We start from the raw sequence: 27,038 nt of genomic DNA, 5'->3' as shown, positions 1-27,038 counted from the left end.
TTATTTCAGTTTATAACAAAGACGGGTTGCGGACTTTTTGACTACTTCTACTTTGGATCTCACGAACGAACTATTTGACGCTGACTGTACCTACATAGGTTTGCAATTTGTTTATTGATTAAAAGTTTAAAAGTTGTGTGAGTTTGAAACTAACGCTAAAAGTTTAATTCATTTCGGCCGTTTGGTGTAGTGGTTCAGAACGGACCACTATGCCGACAGGTCCCGGGTTCGATTCCCGGCCGAGCAGAAATTGAAATGATGAATTTTAATTTCTGTGACGGGTCTGGGTGTTTTCTTTGTATAATATGTATGTATTTACAATAAAAAGTATTTAAGTATGTTTATATCCGTTGTCTAGTACCCATAGTCCAAGCTTTGCTTAGTTTGCGGCTAGCGGCGCAGTGTAAAATGTCCAAGTATATTTATTTATTTATTTATTTATGCTTAATGACTGAAGTACAAGTAGATATCAAAGCAAACTTTAAAAATCCTATATTAGGTAACTTTGTAGCGTCGTACCAACTATTAGACACAAGTTCAACAATAAAATAAGTTCAACAATAAGCGTTTGAGACGCTTGATTCAATAAATAATATTTTATCAAACTATAAAATCCATTTCTAAAGCCTGGCGCCATGGGCGTGCCCTCGAGAAGTGTCAGTGGCGCCGAAACCTTTCCGCCTTGACTTTTTACTTTTTTACACGTCATTTTTTTCGGCGCCGGCAAAGGCGTTGGATGCGCGGATTATCTAATTATTTAATTGGACCGCGAGACAGTTTTGGCGGGAGTTGACAAGGTGTATCATTAGATTATCTGTGGATTAGTATAGGATTGCTATAAACATTTAAAAAAGTCAAAAGCTTTTGATCAAGTACTTAGGCTCTTTCTACAGCGCTTACAAGTCCCAAACACCACCATTTCGGGACAACATTATTATGGTGCTGAGAAAAAGTGGCGGAAGAAACTGTCACTTTGTCAGCCTCTATTTCAATTAGGCTGAAAAGATCTAGGCACTTGTCTTGATCTATGATGGTTACCCGATGATTTTATTAAGTCGAAGAAGCTTTAAGACTAGGTAAGGTAATTTTTTAAATAATTTGAAAAATATCGAACTGCCTATGGTAGCAATCGAACCCACGATTTAGACCGAGAGGCAACACAACGCCAGAAAATTATAAAAACTAGGTAAGTTAGGTTATTAGGAAGATGATGACGTCTTAGGAGGTGACTAAGGGAGAAGTGTGTAAAACTGTAAACATCAGGTCTACCCAACCCGTCTGTTCAAGATGGGGAGCTTAGGTCAAAATCCTCCATTTACCTCTGGTATAGAGCGGGAAATCCCTTTTGTGGATACTAAAATCACCTAAGTAATTTAATCGCATTTTCAGGACTGGGGCAAAGTGTCATTTTACTGAATTTGTAGGTCAAACTTATGACGTCTCTTATAGTACGAGTAAGTTGGATGGTTTTATTACACCAAAAAAGAATAGTCCGATGTGTAGTTATCAATCTGTACCTTGGAGTTACTGTAAACGTACTTAACTACAATTAAAACGGCATCTCGGTGATTCATCCGTCAGCCCAAACCCTCAGGACAAATAGTAGGCAACTTATAGGTCTAGCACTGAACTCAGCCAGTGTCTGAGGTATGAGAGCGGCACGGGAGGGTGTTTTTAAAACGTCAAACGTCAGAGAGACTTCTTAATATGCTTCAGTGGGTCTAGACAAAGTGGAAATTATAATCGCAAACCAGTCGAAGAGTGGTCGAAAAGCCCCTTTTCAACCGACTTCAAAAAAGGAGGAGGTTCTCAATTCGACCCGTATGTTTTTTTTTTTCTATGTTTGTTACGCGATAACTCCGCCAATTATGAACCGATTTGAACAAATCTTTTTTCGGCGTATAGGTAATACCTCAAGGGTGGTCCCATTTAAATTTAATAATAAAAAAAACAACCCCCAAGGGTGGAAAATTGGGGATGAACTTTTTTATACGCAATATCTCCGCCGATTATAAACCAATTTGAACGATTATTTTTTTGTTGAATAGGTATTATCAAAAGGGTGGTTTCATGCGAATTTGAAGAAAATATTTCACCCCCAAGGGTGGAAAATTGGGGATGAACTTTTTTATACGCAATATCTCCGCCGATTATGAACCAATTTGAACGATTATTTTTTTGTTGAATAGGTATTATTTTGTGTTCACGCATTTGAAGTCGGTTTTTTTTTTTAAGTTATTGCTTGTTTGTATGGAGTTTTGACGGATTCGATTTTCGATTCGATCAAAAAGTGCATTTTGTCTAGGGGGGCTGATTTGTATGCTCTGTCACGTCATAAATAAGTCAATGTCACCCCTCCCGTGCCTCTTCCATACCTCAGGCACTGACTGCGATAAGTGCTAGACATATTAAAGCGTTACCACAATGGCGGCTTAGTTCCCTAAATTCGCTTTACCCGCTGCCGCCTACAATTAAAATGGACTCTGGAATACGTAAACGCTAATGACTGTGATTAAAAACGATTTTATTAACAAAAAGATGTTAGAACAAAGCACGCGCCGCAGCGCCTCCGGCGGGGGTTTCGGGTACTAACTACGGCAGGCGCCACTTCTTGAAACTTAACAGATGTTTTTTGTTTGTAGGTAGAGGTCAGTTAGAGCGGTTTTGGACTACGTTCTTTCTAATCGAATTCGACCCAAATTCGTCAAAATATGGATCGAGAATACTTACTAGAAATCGAATGACGCAAATCGAATTTGTTTAGTCCTACTTTATTTAAAAAACTCATAAAACTCATTTTATTTTAGCTAGTAGGCACTTTTACACGCCCCAATAACACTGCTTCGGGACAATAAATGGGTCAGTGTTGAGAAGAGGCAGCACAAGAAACAAAGTAATTATTGTTTATTTGTATTGAATAGGCTCCGAAACAACAAGAACGATTTGAAAAATATTTCACCATTAGAAATCTAAATCATCCCTGATGAACATAGACTATAGAATTTTTGTTGACGGTACGAAATTCGCCGGGTCAGCTAGTCTCTAATAGGTATTGCTATAGGGGCTGTAACTGAAGCACTGATGATTTTTCAGCCATCATCAGACAACGAGTCGCTTCTCTGCTTAGGAAGGAGATTTTTCGTTGTTATTGTTTTTTACTTTATTAAATTCACAAACAAGTGCCAAAGAACAAGAACAAAAAATTACAAGATTTGCACCAATTTCTTTCATAATTGCCTACTTTGTTTTAGACCGCGTCACAGGTAAAAGTATTTTTTTCCAAAGGCCTCGCTCTCCCGCCAAAGCACGCGAGCGCCATGTTTTTTCTTGTTTTTTTTATCTGTGGTTGCGTTCGGGATAGAAGATTGCCCGCGGGCAACAGTCACTCAAAAGTCACGAGTCGGAAACAAGTAAAAAAAATAGAAAAGGAACACAGCTCGTGAATGATATAGTTTTTTCCACAAAATTAGAGATTCGGCGTTTTTTAAGAAATTGCGTGTTCACGTAATGATACGTCTGGGGCAAGCCTTTTCGGATTTTTTCAGAATTACGGTTCGGGCGCCCTTTTTGGCCTAGTCTTTTTGGATTTGCCAAATGTGTATGCAATAATATTCGTGTTAAAAGGTGTTTAGTACCTACCCAACATAGGGCTACTTAACATAATACTTAGGCATAGGTTCATTATTAGGCATCTCAGGGACAAAAATTTCTTTGCTAAAAAGCTTGGCTAAGGCTTTTAACAAATAATATTAACTGGAAGAGAATACCATACGGCATTAAGCTTGCTTTTTGAATGGCTATGTTATTATGTGCAGTAAATTTTTAAATAAATGACAACGCCAACTCAGAATTTAAGAGATCACTTGATTAGAGTTAATTAAATCTACTTAACTAGATCCGTATTACAAAACTCAATCCCATCAAAAATAATATTTTCCAATCCCATCAAAAATAATATTTTCATGTAGGTATAATTTTGTTAAGACTAATAGACTCAAGACTCGCAATGTCAGAAAGTTATTAGATCTCATGTACGTAGAACCAAGCTTAATTTCTAGCTCTACACGCCCAACGCCAAGCCCTAACTCGAAATATACTCACAAACTACCTAACTAGCAGCTTAGCTTGGTTGCGACTTACGAAATCACTTGCTGGCAACCGAAAATGGGCTGGAAGACGAGGTGTTGGCACTGGGCAGACCTAATACTAGATGGACCGATACAATCTGGTAAAGGTCGCAGGAAGCACCTGGATGCGGGCAGCGCAGGACCGGTCGTTGTGGAAGTCCTTGGGGGAGGCCTTTGTCCAGCAGTAGACGTCATTTTGGCAGCTGAAATGAGCAAATAAAAATAAAATAATCTGGTAGCTCAACGTTACTTAAAATATGGATTTGGATCTAACTTGGATAAATTTTAGTATGTTCGTTGGATCGTTTTTACGGCGAGAAATTTTTTAATAATATCCAGGAAAACCCTAAAAACAGCACTTTTAACACGCGGGCGAAGTCGAGGGCGGATAGCTAGTAAATAATAAAACAAAATAAACTAACCGCTTTTAAGTTCTAGTGGTAAGACCACCTGATTCAAACGCAGTTCGGTTTGATTGGTGGTAGTGCTTGTTCTAAGTCCGCCTGGCTAGCTACCACCATCTTACCGTCTTTCCGGCAGTTAGAGGTAAGATAGCCAGTTCCTCCGTGGTTGAGGATTCCAGGTGAAGCTCACTTCCAGCTTCGGCCTAATCATCACTTACCATCAGGTGAGACACAGGCCAAGAGCTTCCTCGTTGTGGATAAAAAAAATGTAAAGCGCATAGCGCCTACTGAAATAACATAGCAAAAACAAACCAGAGCAAGTAAACATGAATAAGAATACAAAAGGCGTTTCGAGGTACTAATAGCAAATGTAGCAGCAAAACAAAAAATAAAGGGCGAATAAATGGAAAACCTGCTAAAACGTATTAAAAAAATCTACCATTTTATTTTTCTATAAAAATTCAATGTGTTTTCTCTAAATCAATCGTTAAATGCGTGAATTGGAATGCATTATAGTCCAGACAAATTCGAGAGGATAATTATTCCTGGGATTTTCTTTTAATCAAGTAGCCTTTACAATTTAGCCGTGTTGTATCGTGTTTACTTCACATCTGTCAAATTGATAAGCTGCAGTGTTGCCAGAAGGTTACTTTTGTAACCTTTTAGGTTACTTTTGAACTGCATTGGTTACTTTTAGGTTACACTAATGAAAAGGTTACTTTTAGGTGATTTTTCAGAAATTGTAAAATTAACTTTTACAGGTAATGCAGTAAAAAATTTTAATACTAACAATTTAAAAATTATGTCATAAACTGCATTTAAGCATGAATTTGATTTATTATTTGTTAAAAAAAAATGAGTTTTAGCGAATGTTTTTCGATAGTGAAACGCAAATCCATGAAACGTTTTTATACGACCGGTCACTTTTCGGTCTTCATGGAATGGTCAAAATTTCGAATTTAGGTAAACGATTGATGATCAATTGTATTCATTTTCCATCCATTAACAACCTTACACAATCGCTCCGCACCCCCCCCCCCCCCGTATGAAGGTTACTTTTTATTCAAAAAGGTTACATTTTTTTTATATTTCTGGTAACTTCTGACAAGACCCGACTGGCAACACTGATAAGCTGTCAAACGTCATTAGAATCGCCGAATTCCGATCAACGTTATTTTGCAACAACTTTTACCGGTGATAAACTTATTTTATAACGATGGCTGCCCGTAATATTATTAAACTTGGTGCGTTAGAAGCTCCCAGGACCGCGTTCCTTCTGTGCGACATACAGGAAACTTTTAGGCCTCATGTGAAACATTTCGGCGAAGTTGTGAAAGTCGCTAATAAAATGGTTTGTACCTTAGATAGGTTTGTACTCTTTATAATCGTTACGTAATCGTTTATCACGATCATTCTAGTGTTGTTATTTGAGATAAACGCCGGCTTAATCTTTTGGATGGGTTTAGGATGGATGATAACTTTTGTTACTAACCTGTTTTATTTTTAGGTTTTGAAACCATTATAGAATCCTAAACTATCTTATTACCACTGTGGTTTGAACCCCATACAACAATAAATTTTAAAATGCATTCTACATGAAATTCACCAATAATTGTGTACTTCGGTTTAGTGTAAACATTTCGTAAGCAGTCTTATTTACTTTATGACCCAGTAGCGGCGTAAGGGGGGGGCGGTGGGGGCGGTCCGCCCCGGGTGCCAAGCATCAGGGGGTGACACAAATCGCGCAGATTAGTACTCACTGGCACATCTGCATGGCAAATCTGCGGTCTTTGCATTGATACGGGGGGGTGGGGGGTGCGATTGTCTTTCAACTTCGAATCGGTAGGTAACCCCAAAATCGCCCCGGGTGCCAACCCATGCTACGCCGCCACTGTTATGACCAACTCATATTGTTCAGCTGTAATGTTTTTCACACATTTTTATGTAAATAAATATCTTTATCTTTATTTTCTTCATAACACTCTCCAAAAATCCTGACCAATAATAACGTAACTTACATTGTAATCTTTATTTATTTAGAAAGAAAGAAATTAATTTAAGTTTAGAAAAAATAAATAAATAAAAAAGTCAAAAGCAAAGCAAATTTCAAAACTTTAAGACCACGATTTCCTATCATTAGCTTGAAAACAATCTTAAAAATTTCCAGATGGAAGCAGCGAAACACTTCAAGATCCCCGTTTACATCTCCGAACAGTACCCCAAAGGTCTCGGCCACACGACAAAAGACATTAAAGTGGACGATGCAGCGTTAGTATATGAGAAGACTAAGTTCTCGATGTACACACCAGAACTGCAGGAACGGTTGAAGAAGGACATACCTAACCTGGCCTCGGTGGTGCTTTTTGGTACTGAGGTAAAAAAAATACACTTTATCATACCCCACACAAGGCAATCATAAAAGAAATACAACAATGAGACTTACAAACGACGATAAGCGATTTAAATGACGATAGCTGAACGGTGAACGTGAACGTTCTGGCCGACTCGTTCTGGCTGGATTTATAATCGCACTGACTATCGGCGCTGACAGCCGAAATGTATGAAGTCTCGGAGCCGAGTGGTCAGCGCGATCCTAAAACCAGCCTTAGTAATTTTAATGTATTTAATTTTAAAAAATACCGATATTATTACACAGATATTTACGCCTCTATTGTTGTGTTACAGACACATGTCTGCATCGAGCAAACTGTCATAGACTTACTGAATGAGGACCTGACAGTCCACGTGTTAGCCGACGGAGTGTCCTCGCGATCCCTGATGGACAGAGGATTGGCGCTGCAGGTAAATAATAATTATACATGCAACAAACTAACGCAAATACTCGCCTCAGTTGCAGCACCTTAACTTTAACCGTAACTATAACCGGTGTTTTTGTATAGTAACTTTATGCTTCAAAGTTAGGTTTATGATGCTTTCCCAACGCTAATCTAACTTGTCTGTCCTTCTTACATTAAATTTCTTGCACCTGTCTTTGCCTTGAAACGGAACAGTGTGCGCTGTTCCATTTCTTGCATGTGTTGTAACCTTAACTACTATTAACTACTTTACTGCGCCTTTATTTATTAGAGGTTTAGCGCATAACTCAGTCAGGGTTGAGGCACGGGAGCGGCACGGGTGATTTTGTGACGGAAAAACGTCCAGCAAGACTTCAGATTTGTATGCCCGTTCACATCATACATAATATGTCAATGTCCCGTGTCAGGCACTGACTGAGTCAAGCATTAGAGCTGGGCACGAAACTGTTAGTTCTTGCAACTCACGAAGGCGAGTGAGCTTTACTTGTGTGTGTACGTGTACATGCACACATAGAGCATGCACATAACGATAGTGTAATGTCTGTCAAAATTTTTGAAAAACAAACAATAGCGAGCCACCACACGTGTAAAGCTCACTCGCTCGAATTACAACAACTAGAACTATACTCCTTCCTCATTTCTTCCTTTTCTTATCCCTTCCAGCGCATGCAATCCCTAGGCTGCTTCGTCACGACCTCAGAGAATGTGCTATTCAAGTTGCTGAGTGACAAGCAGCACCCTGCTTTCAAGTATATCTCGAAACTTAACAAGGAACCAACCGTGGACACTCTTGGATTCGATGTTGTTTCTAAACTGTGATATTATAATCAGAAATACTAATATTTGTGGTTTTACTAATCCTGTTTGTTTTCCACTGTATCTTTTTTAATATTTTTTTCAAGTCACAAGTAGGTATACTGTTTTCAACCGACTTCAAAAAAAAGGAGGAGGTTCTCAATTCGACCCGTATGTTTTTTTTTTTTTCTATGTTTGTTACGCGATAACTCCGCCAATTATGAACCGATTTGAACAAATCTTTTTTTGGCGTATAGGTAATACCTCAAGGGTGGTCCCATTTAAATTTAATAATAGAAAAAACAACCCCCAAGGGTGGAAAATTGGGGATGAACTTTTTTATACGCAATATCTCCGCCGATTATAAATCAATTTGAACGATTATTTTTTTGTTGAATAGGTATTATCAAAAGGGTGGTTTCATGCGAATTTGAAGAAAATATTTCACCCCCAAGGGTGGAAAATTGGGGATGAACTTTTTTATACGCAATTTTTAGTTTTTTTTGTGTTCACGCATTTGAAGTCGGTTTTATTTTTTTAAAAAGTTAATTATTTTTAACAATGTTAATTTGTATCAAGCTAAATTTAAGTGTATAAATAAGTTTCACCTCTTGTGGATAAAGTCCCTGATCAGATAGCCTATAGACCAGTCACCATTTGTTGAAGTTACAGATAAATAAATAGAGTACCAAATTATATCACTATCCAATAGATAAAGATGCTGTAAAACAAAAAGTTGTAAGTTTGCGAATTTAATTACAAATCTATGATCAACTTTCAGAAACTTATCAGCAAGAGTTAAAACAGAACAAAACTCGAATCCAATTCCTTCCAAGCATATTTTGAGGATTTCAATATTTAGACCAGACCAATCATAGGACAGAATCTAATGCCCGTTTTCACCATCAATCCCTAACTTTTAAGTGACCCCAATCATGGCAACACATAACAGCAATTTTATTTTCATAGGGGTCACTTAAAAATTAGGGATTTATGGTGAAAACGGGCATTTAAGAGTATTCTCAAGCGTTGGGGTGATAAATTAATTCCCTTCTGACCCACCGCACTACCAAACCACACTACCAGTAGTGTCGTGGGGAATATTTTTTCCCTTCTACACTACCAAGCCAGTAGTGTCGTGGGTAATTTTTGAGGGCCTTACATCTTCATTCCCATCGACACTACTACCATAACTGAATGTAAAATTTGTAAAATTTTGGATTGTTTTGTAATAAATTATGTTTATATGCAACCCTAACCTCTGTGCAATTTTGCAGTTTGACGAAATTTACTGAAAATAAAATATTACCTAAAAGGGCTTATGTATTGTTACGGTAAATGTACAAGTAAAGCGCTTTCAAATGATACCAAATACGGCATATTTATCTTTTTTTTTTTTTAACTCTGTATGGTTTGTCCGCTAGAGGGCGCCACATTAGATTTTGAGAAACCCCATATAGCCTATAACCAGCGGACAATTAAGACGCTTCTAATGATATGTCATTTGTCGAATTCTGATAAGTAGTTTAGAAGTTACGAGGGAACAGATGAACATACATACCTATACAGTGTGTCCGGGCATGTAGTGATCAAACTTTAAGATCGTAATCTATGGACAATTTTATCGACGAAAATACTTCAAATTTGGGGCCTGACCCATTTCTCGAAAAATTACTTCGATTTAAGTTTTTAATTTTTAGTTTACACCTCTTCTTTAAAAAGCAAGTGAAAGCGTGGGTAGCTTAACATTAATAGGCAAATATTTTATATCATGCGATAGCCAATAAAATTATCTATTAGTAAAAAAAGAAAGCAGACACAAGTTTCATACATTTTATGGGAGTAAGAATGGATTTAATTAGAAAAATACGTTACGTTTTTCACTTCTTTTTCAGTTATTTTCCAACACAAGAAAAACCAGGTCGTTAAGGTATGTTTTATTTGCATTGTATTATTAGTATTTGAGCTATTCTACAAAACGAATGTAAATTTATTAGTCTACGTCTATTAGTTTCGACGTAATTGTTGAACAAAGATACCCTTTCTAGTAGACTAGCTCAAATACTAAAAATACAATGCAAATAAAACATACCTTAACGACCTGGTTTTTCTTGTGTTGGAAAATAACTGAAAAAGAAGTGAAAAAAGTAATGTATTTTTCTAATTAAATCCATTCTTACTCCCATAAAATGTATGAAACTTGTGTCTGGTTTCTTCTTCTACTAATAGATAATTTTATTGGCTTTCGCATGATATAAAATATTTGCCTATTAATGTTAAGCTACCCACGCTTTCACTTGTTTTTTAAAGAAGAGGTGTAAACTAAAAATTAAAAACTTAAATCGATGTAATTTTTCGAGAAATGGGTCAAGCCCCAAATTTAAAGTATTTTCATCGATAAAATTGTCCATAGATTACGCCCTTAAAGTTTGATCACTACATGCCCGGACACACTGTATACATAGCCTGTCAAAATCATAACCCTCCTTTTGCTTTGCCGTAGTCGGGTAAATAATTTAATTTTGTTTTTCATTCACGCAAAGTTATATAGGTATAAGATTTAATAAGCCCTTTTAGGTAATATTTTATTTTCAGTAAATTTCGTCAAACTGCAAATTTGCACAAAGGTTAGGGTTGCATATAAACATAATTTATAACAAAACAATCCAAAATTTTACAAATTTTACATTCAGTTATGGTAGTAGTGTCGATGGGAATGAAGATGTATGTTACCCACTACACTACTGGCTTGGTAGTGCAGAAGGGAAAAAATATTCCCCACGACACTACTGGTAGTGTGGTTTGGTAGTGCAGTGGGTCAGAAGGGGGATAAATTCCCACGTAGTAGGTATTACAGAACAAAACTCAAAGCTTAATTCAATTCCAAAAATAAATACAGGCTTTTTTTTGGTTGAATTTCAATTTCTAAACCAATAATCATCAATATTGAGCATTACTTGTAATACTGACCCTTAAAATCATCTTGTCAAAGTTCAAAATGTAAAATTTCGTTACCATCCTTTATTTCTAGCGCTTCCAATCCATCGGTTGCTTCGTAGGGACTTCAGAGAACGTTCTGTTCAAGCTGCTTCGAGACAAATCGCACCCGGCCTTCAAGCAAATCTCCAAACTCAATATGAACCCTACTGCTGACGAATTTTGGAAAACCTCATAGGAAGTTTAAATGAAATGGATCAAAACTAGTTTTAGTGGGTATACTTAGATCGTTTCATCTACGAAGACGCGCCCCACCATTCCTTCGCTAATGTTTGAGTGTTATCGGTACACGCTAAATCATCCATGAGTGCACACGCACACTACAGTAATGACGCTCGGATCAAACTCCCCGCACCCCGCGCTTCCCTCGACAAAAATTGGTGGGGCGCGTCTTCATGGATGAAACGATTTAATAAGTAGTAATATGGCATTTGAACTTCGTTGTTTTTGGGAGAACTTTTCATTTTATCACGGTGTCGTTTTCTCTACAGATTTTTTTGTGTGATACAGTCAACGCAAAATAGTTCTTGACACCCAAAGTGGCCAAAAACGAGGGTTTTCGCGTATGAAAGATCCGCTAGATGGCGGGACGTGGATGTGGGGTCTGACTGCTGCGTGATTGGTGGATTTTGACATATCTGTCAATGTTATGTCAAAAATAACCAATCATGCAGCATTTGGACCTCGCGTCTACGTATTGCCATCTGGCGGATTTTTCATACGCGAAAACCCTCATTGTAACAAAGACGTGTCGCGAACTATTTGACGCTGATTATACGTAAAATACAGACGAATTTCAATATCTTTCGAAACTTTAATGGACCACGGTTATGCAACTTAGTTTTGATTGTAATTTTGGTTAGTAATCCTAGAAAGAAACTTTATTTAGTTATCTACAGATACATTAGGTTCCTTGCGTTTAAAAATAAGCCATAACATTACTAGTAGGTTTTGAAATAGTCATGATAGCTTTGTATCCATAATATATGAGTAATAATTAGAGATGGGCCGACTAGTCGCCGACTAGTCGGGAAAGCCGACTATTCGGCATCATTTGTAGTCGGCCGACTAGTGACGACTATTCGGCAAAATCTGCCGATTATAATCGGCGCATTACAAATTAAATATGTGAATGAAATAAAACTCATAATTACCGAGATGATTATGAGGTAGACCAAGGGCGTTTATCTAAACCATTTTTGACTGCAAAAAGTCAGTAAAAAGTGGTTTCACCTGATTTAAAATTTTGGCAATCAGTCTAAATTCATACAAAGTTAAGATTAGTTAAAATTACCAGGAAATCATCAAAGTTTGTGTAAAGTTTATGTAATTTGTCCATATAAAAATTATGACACTTTTTTTTCGGGGAAAAAATGCATGGAATTGCATATCTATCCTGCGGGGAAGTGGTAGATTATGTGGGGCTCCTCTCATCGGAAGGATGAGGAATACCCACATAAATAACCCCTGAGCTCCGTCGATCGACTTAGTGTGAATAACTATGGGAATTCGGACAAAGCCATCAACTATCACAGTCTGTGCCAGAAATTGGCGGGCCCAGCCTATCCAACGGTGGTGGTAGTCCGTGCTATGTAGGCGGGGGTACCCCCACGCCCCCAGCTTCTGACCATCACCGTGGAGGGTGGAGAGGAATCAGTGGGCCTAGGATGCGTGCCGCGATAAGCGCAATTTGCCTATACATTTTGACGTCGATAAGTAAGAATAATATCACGGCGCGCATCCTAGCCCAGCAGGAGGCGATCATATTGTCACCTTCTCTGACCCCTCCGCCGTCGAAATTCATGACATCTACCTTTAGGTACTGTTAGGTGATTGTAATGTTGCTTTTTATTTTTTCTCATAATTAAAGAAATCTCATATCTCAAGAAGTTATATTTATCTCTTTAGAAATCTAGATTTTCTTATTTCTTTGAGAAATCTAGATATTATTCTTCGGACAAGTAGGTATTAGAATGATCGGCATTGCCGACTAGTCGGCCGACTAATCGGCAATTTGAAAACCGATTAGTCGGCTAGTCGGTTAGTCGGCAAAGACCATAGTCGGCCCATCACTAGTAATAATATGTTAAATAGAGACTTAACTTTATTTAATTAAACTATTTATACTTTTAATCATTTAAAATGGGAAGGTATATTATTGTCAATATACAGGATGTTAGGTAAATGGGTATATGAGCCGACACTAGCCCATGTTAACATGGGCATATAAATGGTATGGTGAAGTCAGAAAATTGATATCTTCATTTTAATTATTTTAATTTTCATACAAATCGAATTTTATAAAATTTATTTTGTATGAAAATTAAAAAAAATTAAATGATGATAATAAATTTCTGACTTCACCATACCATTTTATATGCCCATGTTAACATGGGCTAGTGTCGGCTCATATACCCATTTACCTAACACCCTGTATACTGTAGGTATTTGGCTGTTAACATTTTAATAAATACAATCATTTTTTTTTTTTTTTTTTTTTTTTTTTTATCCACAACGAGGAAGCTCTTGACCTGTATTTATTGTAAATACTTTAAGTTCGAAAAATAAAATAATCATTTATGTATGTACTTGTAATATTATGTAAATAATGTGTATCTTAAATATATGACATATTTTAATTAGAAAAATACTTTTATTTCAACAGAGACCACTTTAGTTGTTCCTTAGCCGACTGAAGTACCTGAAAACAATGGAAAAATAATTTCTTATCTATTATTAACACACTGTAAGCAAGGAACACTTATATTAAAACAATAGGCTAGTTTCCTAAAAAAAATTTTTAGTCCGTCAATTTTAATATAAAAAATATTGGACACGTACATTTTAAATTGTCAATCAAACAAATAATTACAAAGTTATAGTGCGTTGAAGTTCCGCGCGACGTCACAAATGCTGCACTTTTACGCACTCACTGACGTAACGGGCCTTTTCTTTAGAACTTTGGCAAGCTTTATCTTTACATTTTCATTAGTTTTAAAAAGTGAAAAATAGGTGTCGAGTATTTTTTGATAAGCTAACTGACGGACTAATTAAAACTCTTGCTTTTTACCCAGGAAACATCCCTATTATAAGCCTAGCGCATAGAGTCAGGTATGGAAGGGTTAACGTAAATGATGACAGAGCATAACGAGTCTGAAACTCAACTGAAGTTTCGCTAACGTTTGACGTCACAAAAACACACTTAAAGTTCTAAAATACTGAACTGTCCTATCCATGACATTGACAGTGGGGCGCCACCGTCAATACCGGATCGCTGGTTCCGATTTTTGCCATGTTGGAAACCATATAGTTGAACGATGATAGCGCCCCCCTGTCATTGAGTTTGGTGGGACAGTTCAGCGTGGGTCATCTACAGGGTGTTTGGTAAATGGGTATATGAGCCGACACTAGCCCATGTTAACATGGGCATATAAATGGAAATGGTATGGTGAAGTCAGAAAATTGATATCTTCGTTTTAATTATTTGAATTTTTATACAAATCGAAATTTTTAAACTTCATTTTGTATGAAAATTAAAAAAAATAAAATGATGATATCAAATTTCTGACTTCACCATAGCCTTTATATGCCCATGTTAACATGGGCTAGTGTCGGCTTATATACCCATTTACCAAACACCCTGTATACACCTCAGGCACTGACTTGGTTAAACGCTTGACTTATAGTTAAAATATGGCAGGCTCTATAAGGTGTTGCCAGACTTCTAACAACGGCAGATTTAAATAGATCTGAAAATCATCATCAGGTCATTTAGTCTCTACTGCAGGAGCACGACCCTCTCTAATTTACCAGAGGCAAATGAAGAATTAATTGTAAAACCACTTGCACAATACCCGTGGATGTCGTAAGAGGCGGCTTAAGGACAAATATGCGAACATCAGGCCTCCCCAACCCGTCTGGCCAGCGTGGGGAGTGTAGGACAAATCCTCCATTTGCCTCTGGTAAATTAAAGAGGGTCGTGGTACGAGCCTACTATATGAATGATCGTTATTTTAAAACACCGTTATTTTAAACAGTATAAGTATACTGTTTAAAATAACGGTGTTTTTTTTTAATTAGGTGCAAAATTAAAAAATATCTCTACTAATACTAGAAATACTTTAAAAAGAAATCAGATTCCTTCTAAAACCCAATTTTAACGAAGATCGTCACACACATGTAATGATGATCGTATGAAAACATATTAAAAATCATAAAATATTATATTAAAATAATTTTTAAACGAAAATGCTCTAAATATCAAAGAAAAATAACAAAAACGATCTAAGTCAAATATTTTCTGCCACCCTATATTTCACGCTGTTGTTATATTCTTCAGCGTTGTATTATTTACAAAATAAATAAAACAATAACTTACTTTTTAACGCAGATATTCCGTTGGTTTTTATAAATTTAAAGATTTAAATTTAAATCATACTTATAGGTATGTATAATATAACTAGCTTTCCGCCCGCGGCTTCGCCCGCGTGGAATTTTGTCTGTCACAGAAAAACTTTATCGCGCGCGTCCCTGTTTCAAAAACCGGGATAAAAACTATCCTATGTTCTTTCCCGGGACTCAAACTATCTCTATGCCAAATTTCATCAAAATCGGTTGCGAGGTTTAACCCAGTTGTTACGGATATCCCTTTTTTCTTACGATTCCTGTGATTTTGCATATATCGGCTATTTAATGCATCAAGGCAACAGGAAAAATAAAATAAAAAATATTGGTCTTACGGAAACGCTGGAAAATGGTGTTTGATATACGGAACGCTAGTAATATGTACGGCCACTTGTATGAATTTAGAGATAATACCTACTCTTTGCGACTTGCGTAAATTATTAAATTATTTGCATAAAATATGGAATATTTATTGATAAAAAATATTCAGAGTTAAATTTATTATTTTTCAAATTTAATTCCAGTTGTGTGAACTGTATATTATGCCAAAAACATTTTCTGGGATAAAGGGTAATATTATATTTCTTGCAAAAAACATTGCATTTGTATCAAAGCGTGAGTTTCATAAAAATGTGTATTGTGACTGAATTTGAGATGTTAAAATACTTCTTCTCTGTTTATGTGGCGGAGAAAATCTCTTGGTTTTGACAGTTGGGGTAATTTTTAATGCATTTGAAGTAACTGTAACCACACTAAATCATCTCATTTACAAACAATAATTTCTTCATATTATCTTCAAACATGACTGACCCTGTCTAGGGCATAATTGGCTTTCTAAGCTAACGGGATGCAGTCTTCTTCATCATCACTGGATGAAGAATTCTCTAGTGATTTCTACGTGGGCTCTCATTTGTAATCCAGGCAAATCTATTGACACTTTATTTTCATCACCAGAGTTCTCTTTGGTTAAGTCACCATTACAATTTTCCGGATTTTCCGGCGGGAAAATTGTGATTGAGTTAGGGATACACTCATCTTTATTTTTCTCCAGTTCTTCAATGATTTCAGTTAAAGGAAAGGGCCTCGAAGGCAGGCGCTAAAACAACAAAATACCGCAGTTCATATTACTAGCGTTCCTTATACGGATCACTAAGTTTAACGTTGAATTAGTAACAGTTACCATAAAAATGTTTATAATTATGTTATCGATTTACAAAAAGTGGGCTACAAACTTTCATATTTCGGCAAGAAATACTTTAGAATAAATACTTATCATGTTTGTATTCACCTTGAAAGAGTCATCGTAAAATTTACGAAAACAACAAAACGCTTACGATTGAAATGTTACACCCAATGGAGAACAGAACACTTCTGATGGACAAAGGGACACCACAGCAATCGTTTAACATAAACAATGTTATCAGAAACCACCCTCATTGTTTATAATGATTTAATTTTTATGTTGATCCGTATATCAAACGCTAGTAACAAGTGGGTTAAGCGGGAAAGCGTAACAGACAGACAGACAGACAGAGTTACTTTCGCATTTATAATATTAGTTGGGATTTTATGAACTTGAAACTTGATAAATGACTTCATACAAATGTATTTAAAGTGAATATTAAAAATATAGCCAAATAATGAGAAATCGTGTTAATAAACAAGCAAGCAAAGAGCAAGATTAATATGTGTATTAACAATGAATAAATTAGCGAAAATAATTCTAAACTATTTAATAAAGTAACTATCAAACGTCAAAATATTCGACTAAGACTGAAAAATATAATTATAAGGTATTTAAAATAAAATGACGGTGAATATTTACAAAAAATATACAGGGTAGTAAGTAAAATAACGAAAATAAAAATAAACGTAACAGTAAATGAATTTAATAATAATGACTACAATTTTTGGCTACATGACTTTCCCTGGCACCTCCCACTTTATGTATTCATAATGTTGTACAGTATCTGAAAGATAGGAATAAAAATAAATAATAATGTAATTAAGCCCACTGATTATTTTGCTAGTCTACTTGTATGGGAAATATAATGAAAACAAATTTATACGAAAAAATAGAGAAAAACTTATAACAATAAATATCTAGGACGAGTATGAAGAAAAATCCACCAAAATTATAGAAAAACATGCACATAAACGTGATTAGATCTATCTACTATTTAAAAAATGTGTTAAATGCTAAACCCGAAAATACAAATACAGTGCCATAAAATAAAAAAGGTGCTATAAGTAAAGTGCAATTATTTTGCTCTAACTTACCACGTTTTAATATTTAATTTGGTCAATTTATAACAATTATTACCACTTTCACTTTTACTAAAGAAAAACATTTAAAAGTTGTAGTGACAATAAATAATACACTTTTATATCTGAATACCCAACTATTTTTCAATTATTGAACAAAATTATAACGAAATAAAATAAAATAAAAATAATTTATTTTGATTTTAGTTAAATTAGTTTAGCAAAAAAAAACGTTTTCTATACAAAATGTTCAGGAGAAAATGTTTTAAAGCTTATAAATAACGAATTGGTTGAATGATACCTAATACTTGTGTAAATTGCAGCCCTGTATTTTGATAAAGATAAGATATCGTGATAAAATGTAAGTGTGGTGGTGGAAACATGCATGCCATCTCACTCGCCCAATATGTGTGGAAGAAATAGACCCAGTGACGATAATTATAAATCACACACACTTTAAAACGATGCCGGGACAATAGTACAGATCCGGGTAAAGTAAAAAATAAAGAAGGGAAGCTCAAAACCAGGGGGCGTAGTGTGAGTTTACATCAAACGTCCTCAATAGTGAGTCTGTTAAAAAAAATTATGAAAATTTTAGTTCTTGAGAGATTCCGCTAGGGGCGCTGTTTAATCCGTCATACATTTAGTGACGACGTTTCATGTAAACTTACACTAATGCCTCTGATTCTTGACTTGGATGGCCTAAATCCATTAAAATTCCAATTTTGTATGAATCTACTTTTCAGTTTAGTTACAGTTTTAAACTAATATTCAGGCAACTTACAAAATGACACAATCATAATTTTGAATCAATGAGGGTTTTCGCGAATGAAAAATCCGCCAGATGGCATTACGTAGACGCGAGGTCCAAATGCTGCATGATTGGTTATTTTTGACATGACATTGACAGATAAGTCAAAATCCACCAATCACGCAGCAGTCAGACCCCACATCTACGTCCTGCCATCTAGCGGATCTTTCATTCGCGAAAACCCTCATTTTAATCACTTTTGGAGATATTTCAAGATTGTAATTCTAATGGATTGAAGCCATCCAAGCTAAGAATCCAATATTGAGCTTCGTTTCGTAATACAGGTCTTTGTATCTGTCTATGAAAGAAATTTGTATCTATAGAGATTTTCTTTTATGTAGATTTTATTATAAAGTATCAATGCGTCGATAATGTGGTTATTATAAACAAAACACAGTTAAAATGAGAAATGAGAAGGTTAGTACGATAACAAATATTTATTCAACTACAATAACGTTCAAAACAAACAAACATATCGCCAGCAGGTGAACTTACTACAAAATGTCCAATTTTGAACTGTATGTCATAAGATTAAGGTTTAGAATCGAAGATATTGACATTTTGTGGAAGCTCAATATGCTAGCGACTACGTACAGTCAAGTGCAAAAATAGCTTTGAATCAATGTCAAAATGTGAATAAAATAATACGAAAAAAAGAATAAAATGGAAGATAATAAAAATGATATCTGATAAATTCTTAGTTTTATGTCTCCTCCATCAATTAAAATGCCGTCATTCATCTTAATACTGTATTAATAAATGTGCTCCAACTATTTTTAAAGTTGGACAACTGCCTCTAATAAAGACCCATGGTCCAACTAGTTGGACAGAGCAGTTGGACAACTGCCCCGGACTGAAAATACAGTAATTTGATAAAATCATGAATAATTTGCACTTGACTGCACTAAAACAACAAAATCAAACAATTTATGCATAACTTAATACCTACTCAAATTCTCAACAAAAATCCTGCACTCGTTACTATGTAATATTATGTTAATTTGTAAAAAAATATAAATAAAATAATTGTTTTAATTATCGTAGTAGTTCATATTACTATAATAATAATTTTACTATGGTGTCAGGTCAGCTACTATTTCTTGTACGATATTTTGTTGTTCAAATAACTATGAAATGATCTCGATCACTATTCAAAAATAAATAATTGGAGTAACTGTAAAAACTGTAAGACCAAATCATGTTGCTCTGTAATATGTTTTCACACATGTTTATGTAAATAAATATCTTTATCTTTAACTATATTCAATGTTTCTTATTTACTGGTGACGTTAGATCCACTATTAATAATAATAATATTATTATTTAATCTATGATTATAGTCGCGTTTTGTTGACCCCTATAAAAGTATTTAAATCGACTAGGGGTGTCAACTACCGTATTGTACGTATTTTTTATAATAACGTTAATAAATACGAGTAAAATAATAAAATAAATATTTTCATAAATGTATCATAAACAATAAACATCCGTCTATCATTATCTATGGCCACCGCTGTACACATAGGGCCTAGTGAGTTTACATCAAACGTCACTAGTGAGCGCGGAAAAAATGACATTAAATGTATGACGGATTGTACAGCGCCCCTAGCGGAAACGTTCAAGAACTACTAAAATATTCATACATTTTTTTAACGCGCTAGTAAAGGACGTTTGATGTAAACTCACATTCAGTCCACAGTGGCCTAGTGCCCGTTTTCACCATCAATACCTAATTTTTAAGTAACCCTTTTGAAAACAAAATGCCACTTATGTGTTACCATAGGGGTCACTTAAAAATTAGGGATTGATGGTGAAAACGGGCATAATTCACGTATTTTGACAGTCAAGATCTCACTGACGTTCAGAAGTCGTCCCATTGAAAAACAGTTCTAAATCCGTATTCACAAGGGTCATTTTGATAGAACGATTACTCGATAGGATCGCAACTCAGTGTTTTGTTGTCGTTGAAGTTTTGTTACGTGAATAAGGCTACTAACCTTGATACTGAGACTGAGTTGCGATCTTCGAGTAATCGTTCTATCAAAATGACCCTTGTGAATACGGATTTAGAACTGTTTTTCAATGGGACGACGTAAAAAAACTTCAATGACAACAAATCGCTGAGTTGCGATCCTATCGAGTAATCGTTTTATCAAAATGACCCTTGTGAATACGGAATTAGAATAGACAAAGTGCAAATTATAATCGCAAACCAGTCGATAAGTGGTCGAAAAGCCCCTTTTTTGTATGGAGTTTTGACGGATTCGATTTTCGATTCGATCAAAAAGTGCGTTTTGTCTAGGGGGGCTGTTTTTCAATCGACTTCTGAACGTCAGCGAGATCTTGACTGTCAAAATACGTGAATTAGGCCACACGTCCCTAAGCGAGTGCTACCAGAACAGTTTGTTGATGTTGTCCATTACCTGAGCGACCGTCTGTTCACCGAGCGGCACGTCGTCCGTCCGCAGGGCGGCGCGGCCCACGATCGACGTCGGGTCCGAGTCTAGGATCACACTGGAAATTATAAATAGATAGGATTAGGATATTTTAGTATAATAATATAGTAATTTAAATTTTTATTGCATATATTACAAATACGATGTGTTAGGGATGTTATGGATATGTAGTTTCGGTTATGGATACGGTTACGGATATCCATAACATTCCTGGTGTCGATGATACTGAATAAACATTTTTTTCTTTCTTTCAAATAGTGACTTTAGACCTTCGCTTCATGGTAAGCTAAACATGCATGTGTTAGGTCTGTAGCCTTATTCACGTAACAAAACTTCAACGATAACAAATCGCAGAGTTGCGATCCTATCGAGTAATCGTTCTATCGAAATGACCCTTGTGAATACGGATTTAGAACTGTTTTTCAATAGGACGATTTCTAAACGTCAACTAGATTTTGATATTACTTGTGTTATGAGTGGTCACCACAATATCAGAGTAAATACAAATGAGTAGGTCATCTTCATAGAAACGTGGATTAGCGGGGAGTTGCGCCGAATTTTGTCAGTGTGTGCGTGCGCGCCGCATACGTATTGGCGCGCTCACATACAAACCGCGCTCGGTGCGTTTCTATGAAGATGACCTACTCATTTGTATTTACTCTGACAATATCCAGCGGGGCGGAGCTCGTACTATACTCAACATCAAATAAACCGCACCTTCCGCGACGCGAACTTCAACGATTTTCTTCTGACACAATCATGGTGCCCCAACAATATTGGTGTTATTTGAAAGCCCAATAAATATCCTTAAAGAAAAACACATTTAATTTCTTAATAAATGATTAACATATACCATAAATGTGACTTGCAAAAATACCTCACTTTGGGCCCACCTATGGGATTAGTTAGACCAATTTTTATGGTTATAAAACCAAATAATGATCTCACGTGTCCTATTTAACAGATGGATAGAGATTAATCCCAACTTAACAGTTTTATAGCCATAAAAGTTGGCTCTAGCGTAACTACCTATTTTTTGAAGAAGTGACTCTGGATCCTTCTAAAGACACATTTTTGGAGTAAAAACCTTTCCTTTAATGAAATGAAGGTTAGAACTAGGCTTTCAAATGGTGCCAATATTGGTGGGAAGTGGGGAAGCATACGTTTGAAAATGCTTGTCGCGGGAGGTGCGATTTATTTGATGTCGAGTGTATTTTCACTTTTAAATATTTATAGTACACCTTTATAGTATTTTAAAGCTTTATAGTATTTTTTGCTTTGTTTTGCATAAAAAAATAGTGAGTATATTATTTCTTACCCGCCATCACAGATCTCGTCGAATGCTAGCATGACAGCGTCCAGGCTATCAAGCAGGACTCGCTTCTCCACGTTCCTTCGGAGCAGGATGCTCACCGACTCGTATAGGGCGTTCAGGACCGATTGCAGGATCAGCTGGAATCAGGTTTTAAGGCGAGAGTGAATAGGCACTTACAGGGCAGATATGTACCATCCTAGACTGCTACACTTAACACCAGGTGCGATGGTATCAAATACCTGCCTTGTTTTCCATAAATAATTAACTTTTAAAAAAAATAAAACCGACTTCAAATGCGTAAACACAAAAAAAACTAAAAATTAAAAATATTGCATATAAAAAAGTTTATCCCCAATTTTCCACCCTTGGGGGTGAAATATTTTCTTCAAATTCGCATGAAACCACCCTTTTGATAATACCTATTCAACAAAAAAATAACCGTTCCAATTGATTTATAATCGGCGGAGATATTGCGTATAAAAAAGTTCATCCCCAATTTTCCACCCTTGGGGGTTGTTTTTTCTATTATTAAATTTAAATGGGACCACCCTTGAGGTATTACCTATACGCCGAAAAAAGAATTGTTCAAATCGGTTCATAATTGGCGGAGTTATCGCGTAACAAACATAGAAAAAAAAAAAAAACATACGGGTCGAATTGAGAACCTCCTTCCTCCTTTTTTGAAGTCGGTTGAAAAGAAGATTTAACGTTTTGGCAGTTGGTGGAATGATAGCCAGTTCCTTTTGTTAAGGATTCTGGGTGAAGCTCACTTCAACCTTTATTTTGATTGTCACTTTACATCAGGTGAGATACAGGCCAAAATTTTGTATTGTGTCCCAACTCTGGTTTTCGTTAGGAAGCTTATTCATATAGTCCTAGCAGAGTTAATAGACCACCACTCTTCCCGTGAATGTCTTAATATGCAAAATAAACGAACACCAGGCCTCCCCAACCCGTCTGGCCAGCGTGGGGAGTGCAGGCCAAATCCTCCATTTGCCTCTGGTAAATTAGAGAGGGTTGCTCCTGCAGTGGAGACTCAATGACCTGATGATGATGAAGTAGTATACTAACCTCATTTTCATGTGAACTGCCCATGACATAGAAGAAAAGGTCTACATTGCTCTTGTAAACACAAGTGAGTCCTTCCAGCATTATAATTTCTGCATTTGCCCTGAAATTTAAATTATGTTTATGAGTTTCACTTATTTTAGTTATTTTGTAAGTTATCCCAGAGTTAGGAAAGTAAGTAATTTTAGACTTCTTGTAGTTTAGTGTTTATTTTAGCACCATTTTAGAAGAATAATGAAATATCAAAGGTCTTGTAGAATGAAGTAAAAACATTTCATTACTGGGCCTGTTGTATTTTTTGTTAGAACACTATGGCTACCATTTTACTTTAACTTTAACAAACATCAAAAGTCTGTCAAACTCCATAATAAAAACACTGGTAATCATTATATAAATGTAGTTACTGTTAAAGTTAGCTCGTGCAACTCAGCCTATGAGCTAAGCGAATAGTACATATTTATTTTATTTATTTTTATTAAAGAAACATACAACCTTGATTGACACATGCAGCTTAAGATTAAATTAACATATTCATCTTTAAAATTACCTATGTGTTTTGTTGAAGAGATTCTTCTCGAATGCTTTCTGTTCTTTGGCGGTGGGCAGGATGTCTTTGTCGTAGTACTTGGCCAGGATTCTGTTGCCGTCGTTGTCAAGGATGCACATGCCTTTGACGATGTACAGTGTGGGCTCCTGGAATAGCATTTAATCATGTATTAATATAGGTACATTATTGAATGTCTTAGGCTGTGTTTTCATCAGAGATGTGTGAGGATGTGTGCGAGGGATATGTATGTAAAGAACGACGAATAGAATCGCTCCATTTACTGAGAGGAGGTAAAGTGTTTTAATGAATATTTTGACAAAATTAGGGTTCTTGCTTTACAGAATTATTATTTTATTATTGTTGGTTTTTGGGCCTTTATTTGCGCCAACTCGACCAGGTTTGATCTATTGTGGCAGCCCTTGTCTTTAGAGTTCACTGCTTAGTCCCGTTGAGTCTATAAATTTCCAGATTCTTTGGAGCGTGACATCTGCTATCTCATCCGGGTGCATGATGTGTCGCCCGAGATGGATACTTCTTTTGCTCATAAGCGGTGCTTTACAGTAGGACACTCCAGATACCAAATATGTATCATATTGTATATCTTTTCTACTAAAGGAGACAAAAAAGTGGACAAAGGCCTCTCCAAGTCCTGTGCTACTCACATCCAAATGCTTCCTGCGACATTATAGTGAATAGATTTTGTACATTTAAAAAGTTAAATGGTTAACATCTAGCAACCTACATACTGTATCAAATTAATATACCAGTTCAACTTGATTACCTCAGGAATATATGAAATTACAAGGCCAAGGATACTTACTGAGCTGTTTACTAGCTACAAAATCAATACAAATGTGAAATGCCTGCTGATTTTAGTAATAAAACCAATTTTTCAACCAGCAATGATGCGATTTTCTTGACGTGAATTTGAAGTAAATAAACATGATTGTTTTGATGTTAAATTAGTATTTATTAAAAAAATTCAATAGAGAAGCAGGTGGAGAAAACTTATTGCATTTCAACATAGTATTTTGATGTTGCTATTTGCTTGAAAACCATGCCGAATGTAATGGTCGAAAAGATGGATATTTACAAAAGAATAATCAAATGAAATCGGACTTACAAATAAAGCACCATCCATTGTGTTTGTGTGAACCATTTTGAACTGTTTTACGATGTAATTATTAAAGTTTTTCAAGAAAACATGCAATTTTTAAATGCAAAACTGACGACAAACGTGACGTGTTATTGCTTGACGTGTTGACATTGACATAACACTGACAGCTGTCAAAAACCATAGACTACAAACTAAGGTGCGTTCAATTTATATATATTTTTAATAACGTTAATCATACCGTTATCGATACCGCACGTAACGTTATTAGAACGACTTAAAAAAAGGGCCTATTGATCTATTAAGCTTACTTTTAATAGGTTTTTTGAATAACAATGGTTTTTTGTTTATCGGAGAGCCGCGCTATTAGAGTAATTCCCGTATACAAAGGGAAAGTCAAAACTTTAGCTAACCCATTTTCCTCTGAAAAACATTGTGAATATTTTGCCAAAACAACAACGCAAAATAACAGCATTCCAAAAAAAATCCTTTGTCAAACAAACTGCAGTGATTGTGAAGCGCTGCACGTGGCACAAATACAGTACCAGCTACAATTGCGTTTCAGCCGCCCGCTTCCTGAATGCACTTAGCTGCATCACGCCTTTATATTGGCTGCCGGTCACACCGTAACGTAACTAGCTAGAAAATGCAACATTACAATTTTATCAATAGATAATCGAATGCGATCGTGATCACTTTGCTGCAACTTTTGCATGTAAGTAAGTAGGTAGGTCTAGGTACGTTGTATTTAATTTCTGAATCACTGAACATCAACTTCGGGTCAGTTAGAAAAACCTAAATACTTGCAAGGACGCAAAACTCTTCTTTTCTGTTTTAATACTAATTCCTATGGATGCCCAATTGCCCATGTTCCTTTTGGACACAACCGCAAAGAACACCGCAAAGCTCGATTTCTTTTCTAGCTACGAGTATATTCTAGATAGATTTCTGTGTCCCAATGTTCGTCATTGGGCGCAGAAGTCACAATCGCGTTAGTGCTGCAGTGTAGTGTTTCATACAATTTTTAGAAACGCAGTTGCAGCTACCATAGAAAGTGAGACCGCGATAAATCGTGCGGCTGTTGCACTTCTAGAAATTGTATGAAAACTAAGTAGGTAGTAATGCGCCACTACAGCTCTTATTCACGCCTTTTGAAGGTTAAAATCACGGTTAAAATGTTACACGTCGGTGTGAGCTGGTGCCACGCGGACTGTTTGCGCTGTTCGCCACTTCCCGACGCTTTGATGTGCGGACGATGCTTTCAACAATATTCGTTCTTGTTGTGGTTGCGATCAAAATAGATTGATTTTTCACATCAAAGTTTTGTATCACCTCAGATAGAAAATCTGTTCTTAGGCAAAGCTTTTGCTTTGGCTTTGCATTCGTGATTCGTGACTCGCGCGTGTCTCAAATTAAATCAAATTAAATCTTTTATACAGTAACTACCTACTTATGACTTTTCCAGGGCCCTTTACACATCCCAAATATCACTTGGGACAACATCTGGACTGGTGCTAAGAAACTCAGTCATCTTTGTCAGTCTCCAGGATAAAAATACCCTACGTTTTTCCATAGCTGGGCATTAACTCGTTAATCCGTTAATCGTTAATTAACGAAGTTAACATTTCTGTTAACGGATTAACTTTTAAGTTAACTTTTAAAAATGTTAACGGACTCGTTAACTTCCGTTAAATTATCCTAAGTCCGTTAATCGTTAATCCAGTACCTACTATTTGCCAAAAAGATACAGCAGGCACGCTGAAAAACGCTAGTAAAACGCGTTCTGACAAGTACGTTTGGGCTTCCACCCAATCACTATCGATAACGACACTTGTTAGTATGTGTGTGACAACTCTTGCAACTGAATTTAAGACCAGTTTTCTTCAACCGATTGGCTGAGGTATACTTTAAATTTGGCT

At 36.0% G+C, this 27,038-nt stretch overlaps 2 protein-coding genes across 4 annotated transcripts; one reads left to right on the top strand and one right to left on the bottom strand.

Moving 5' to 3' along the window:
- Positions 1–5,685: 5,685 nt before the first annotated feature.
- On the top strand, positions 5,686–12,115 carry LOC135085022 (isochorismatase domain-containing protein 1-like). Of its 2 annotated transcripts, none has more exons than XM_063979804.1 (4): positions 5,686–5,882; positions 6,699–6,905; positions 7,217–7,333; positions 11,174–12,115. In XM_063979804.1, the coding sequence occupies exons 1-4, from the start codon at positions 5,748–5,750 to the stop codon at positions 11,315–11,317; spliced, it is 603 nt and encodes a 200-aa protein (XP_063835874.1). In that variant the 5' UTR covers positions 5,686–5,747; the 3' UTR covers positions 11,318–12,115. The 2 variants fall into 2 exon arrangements, with proteins under 2 accessions (XP_063835874.1, XP_063835873.1); XM_063979803.1 differs by lacking the exon at positions 11,174–12,115 and adding an exon at positions 8,011–8,187.
- A 1,600-nt stretch (positions 12,116–13,715) lies between these two features.
- Positions 13,716–25,262, bottom strand: LOC135084957 (coatomer subunit zeta-1). 2 transcript variants are annotated; one of them, XM_063979711.1, is made up of 6 exons: positions 25,129–25,262; positions 24,006–24,151; positions 23,462–23,561; positions 22,394–22,527; positions 21,043–21,133; positions 13,716–13,840 (listed from the first exon to the last, which is right to left on the bottom strand). In XM_063979711.1, the coding sequence occupies exons 1-6, from the start codon at positions 25,162–25,164 to the stop codon at positions 13,793–13,795; spliced, it is 555 nt and encodes a 184-aa protein (XP_063835781.1). In that variant the 5' UTR covers positions 25,165–25,262; the 3' UTR covers positions 13,716–13,792. The 2 variants fall into 2 exon arrangements, with proteins under 2 accessions (XP_063835781.1, XP_063835782.1); XM_063979712.1 differs by lacking the exon at positions 13,716–13,840 and adding an exon at positions 17,417–17,513.
- Between the last annotated feature and the right edge of the window lie 1,776 nt (positions 25,263–27,038).

Source organism: Ostrinia nubilalis, chromosome 27 (genome assembly GCF_963855985.1).
Source record: "Ostrinia nubilalis chromosome 27, ilOstNubi1.1, whole genome shotgun sequence".
Lineage (NCBI taxonomy): Eukaryota > Metazoa > Arthropoda > Insecta > Lepidoptera > Crambidae > Ostrinia > Ostrinia nubilalis.
This window is presented reverse-complemented; position numbering and strand designations above follow the sequence as displayed.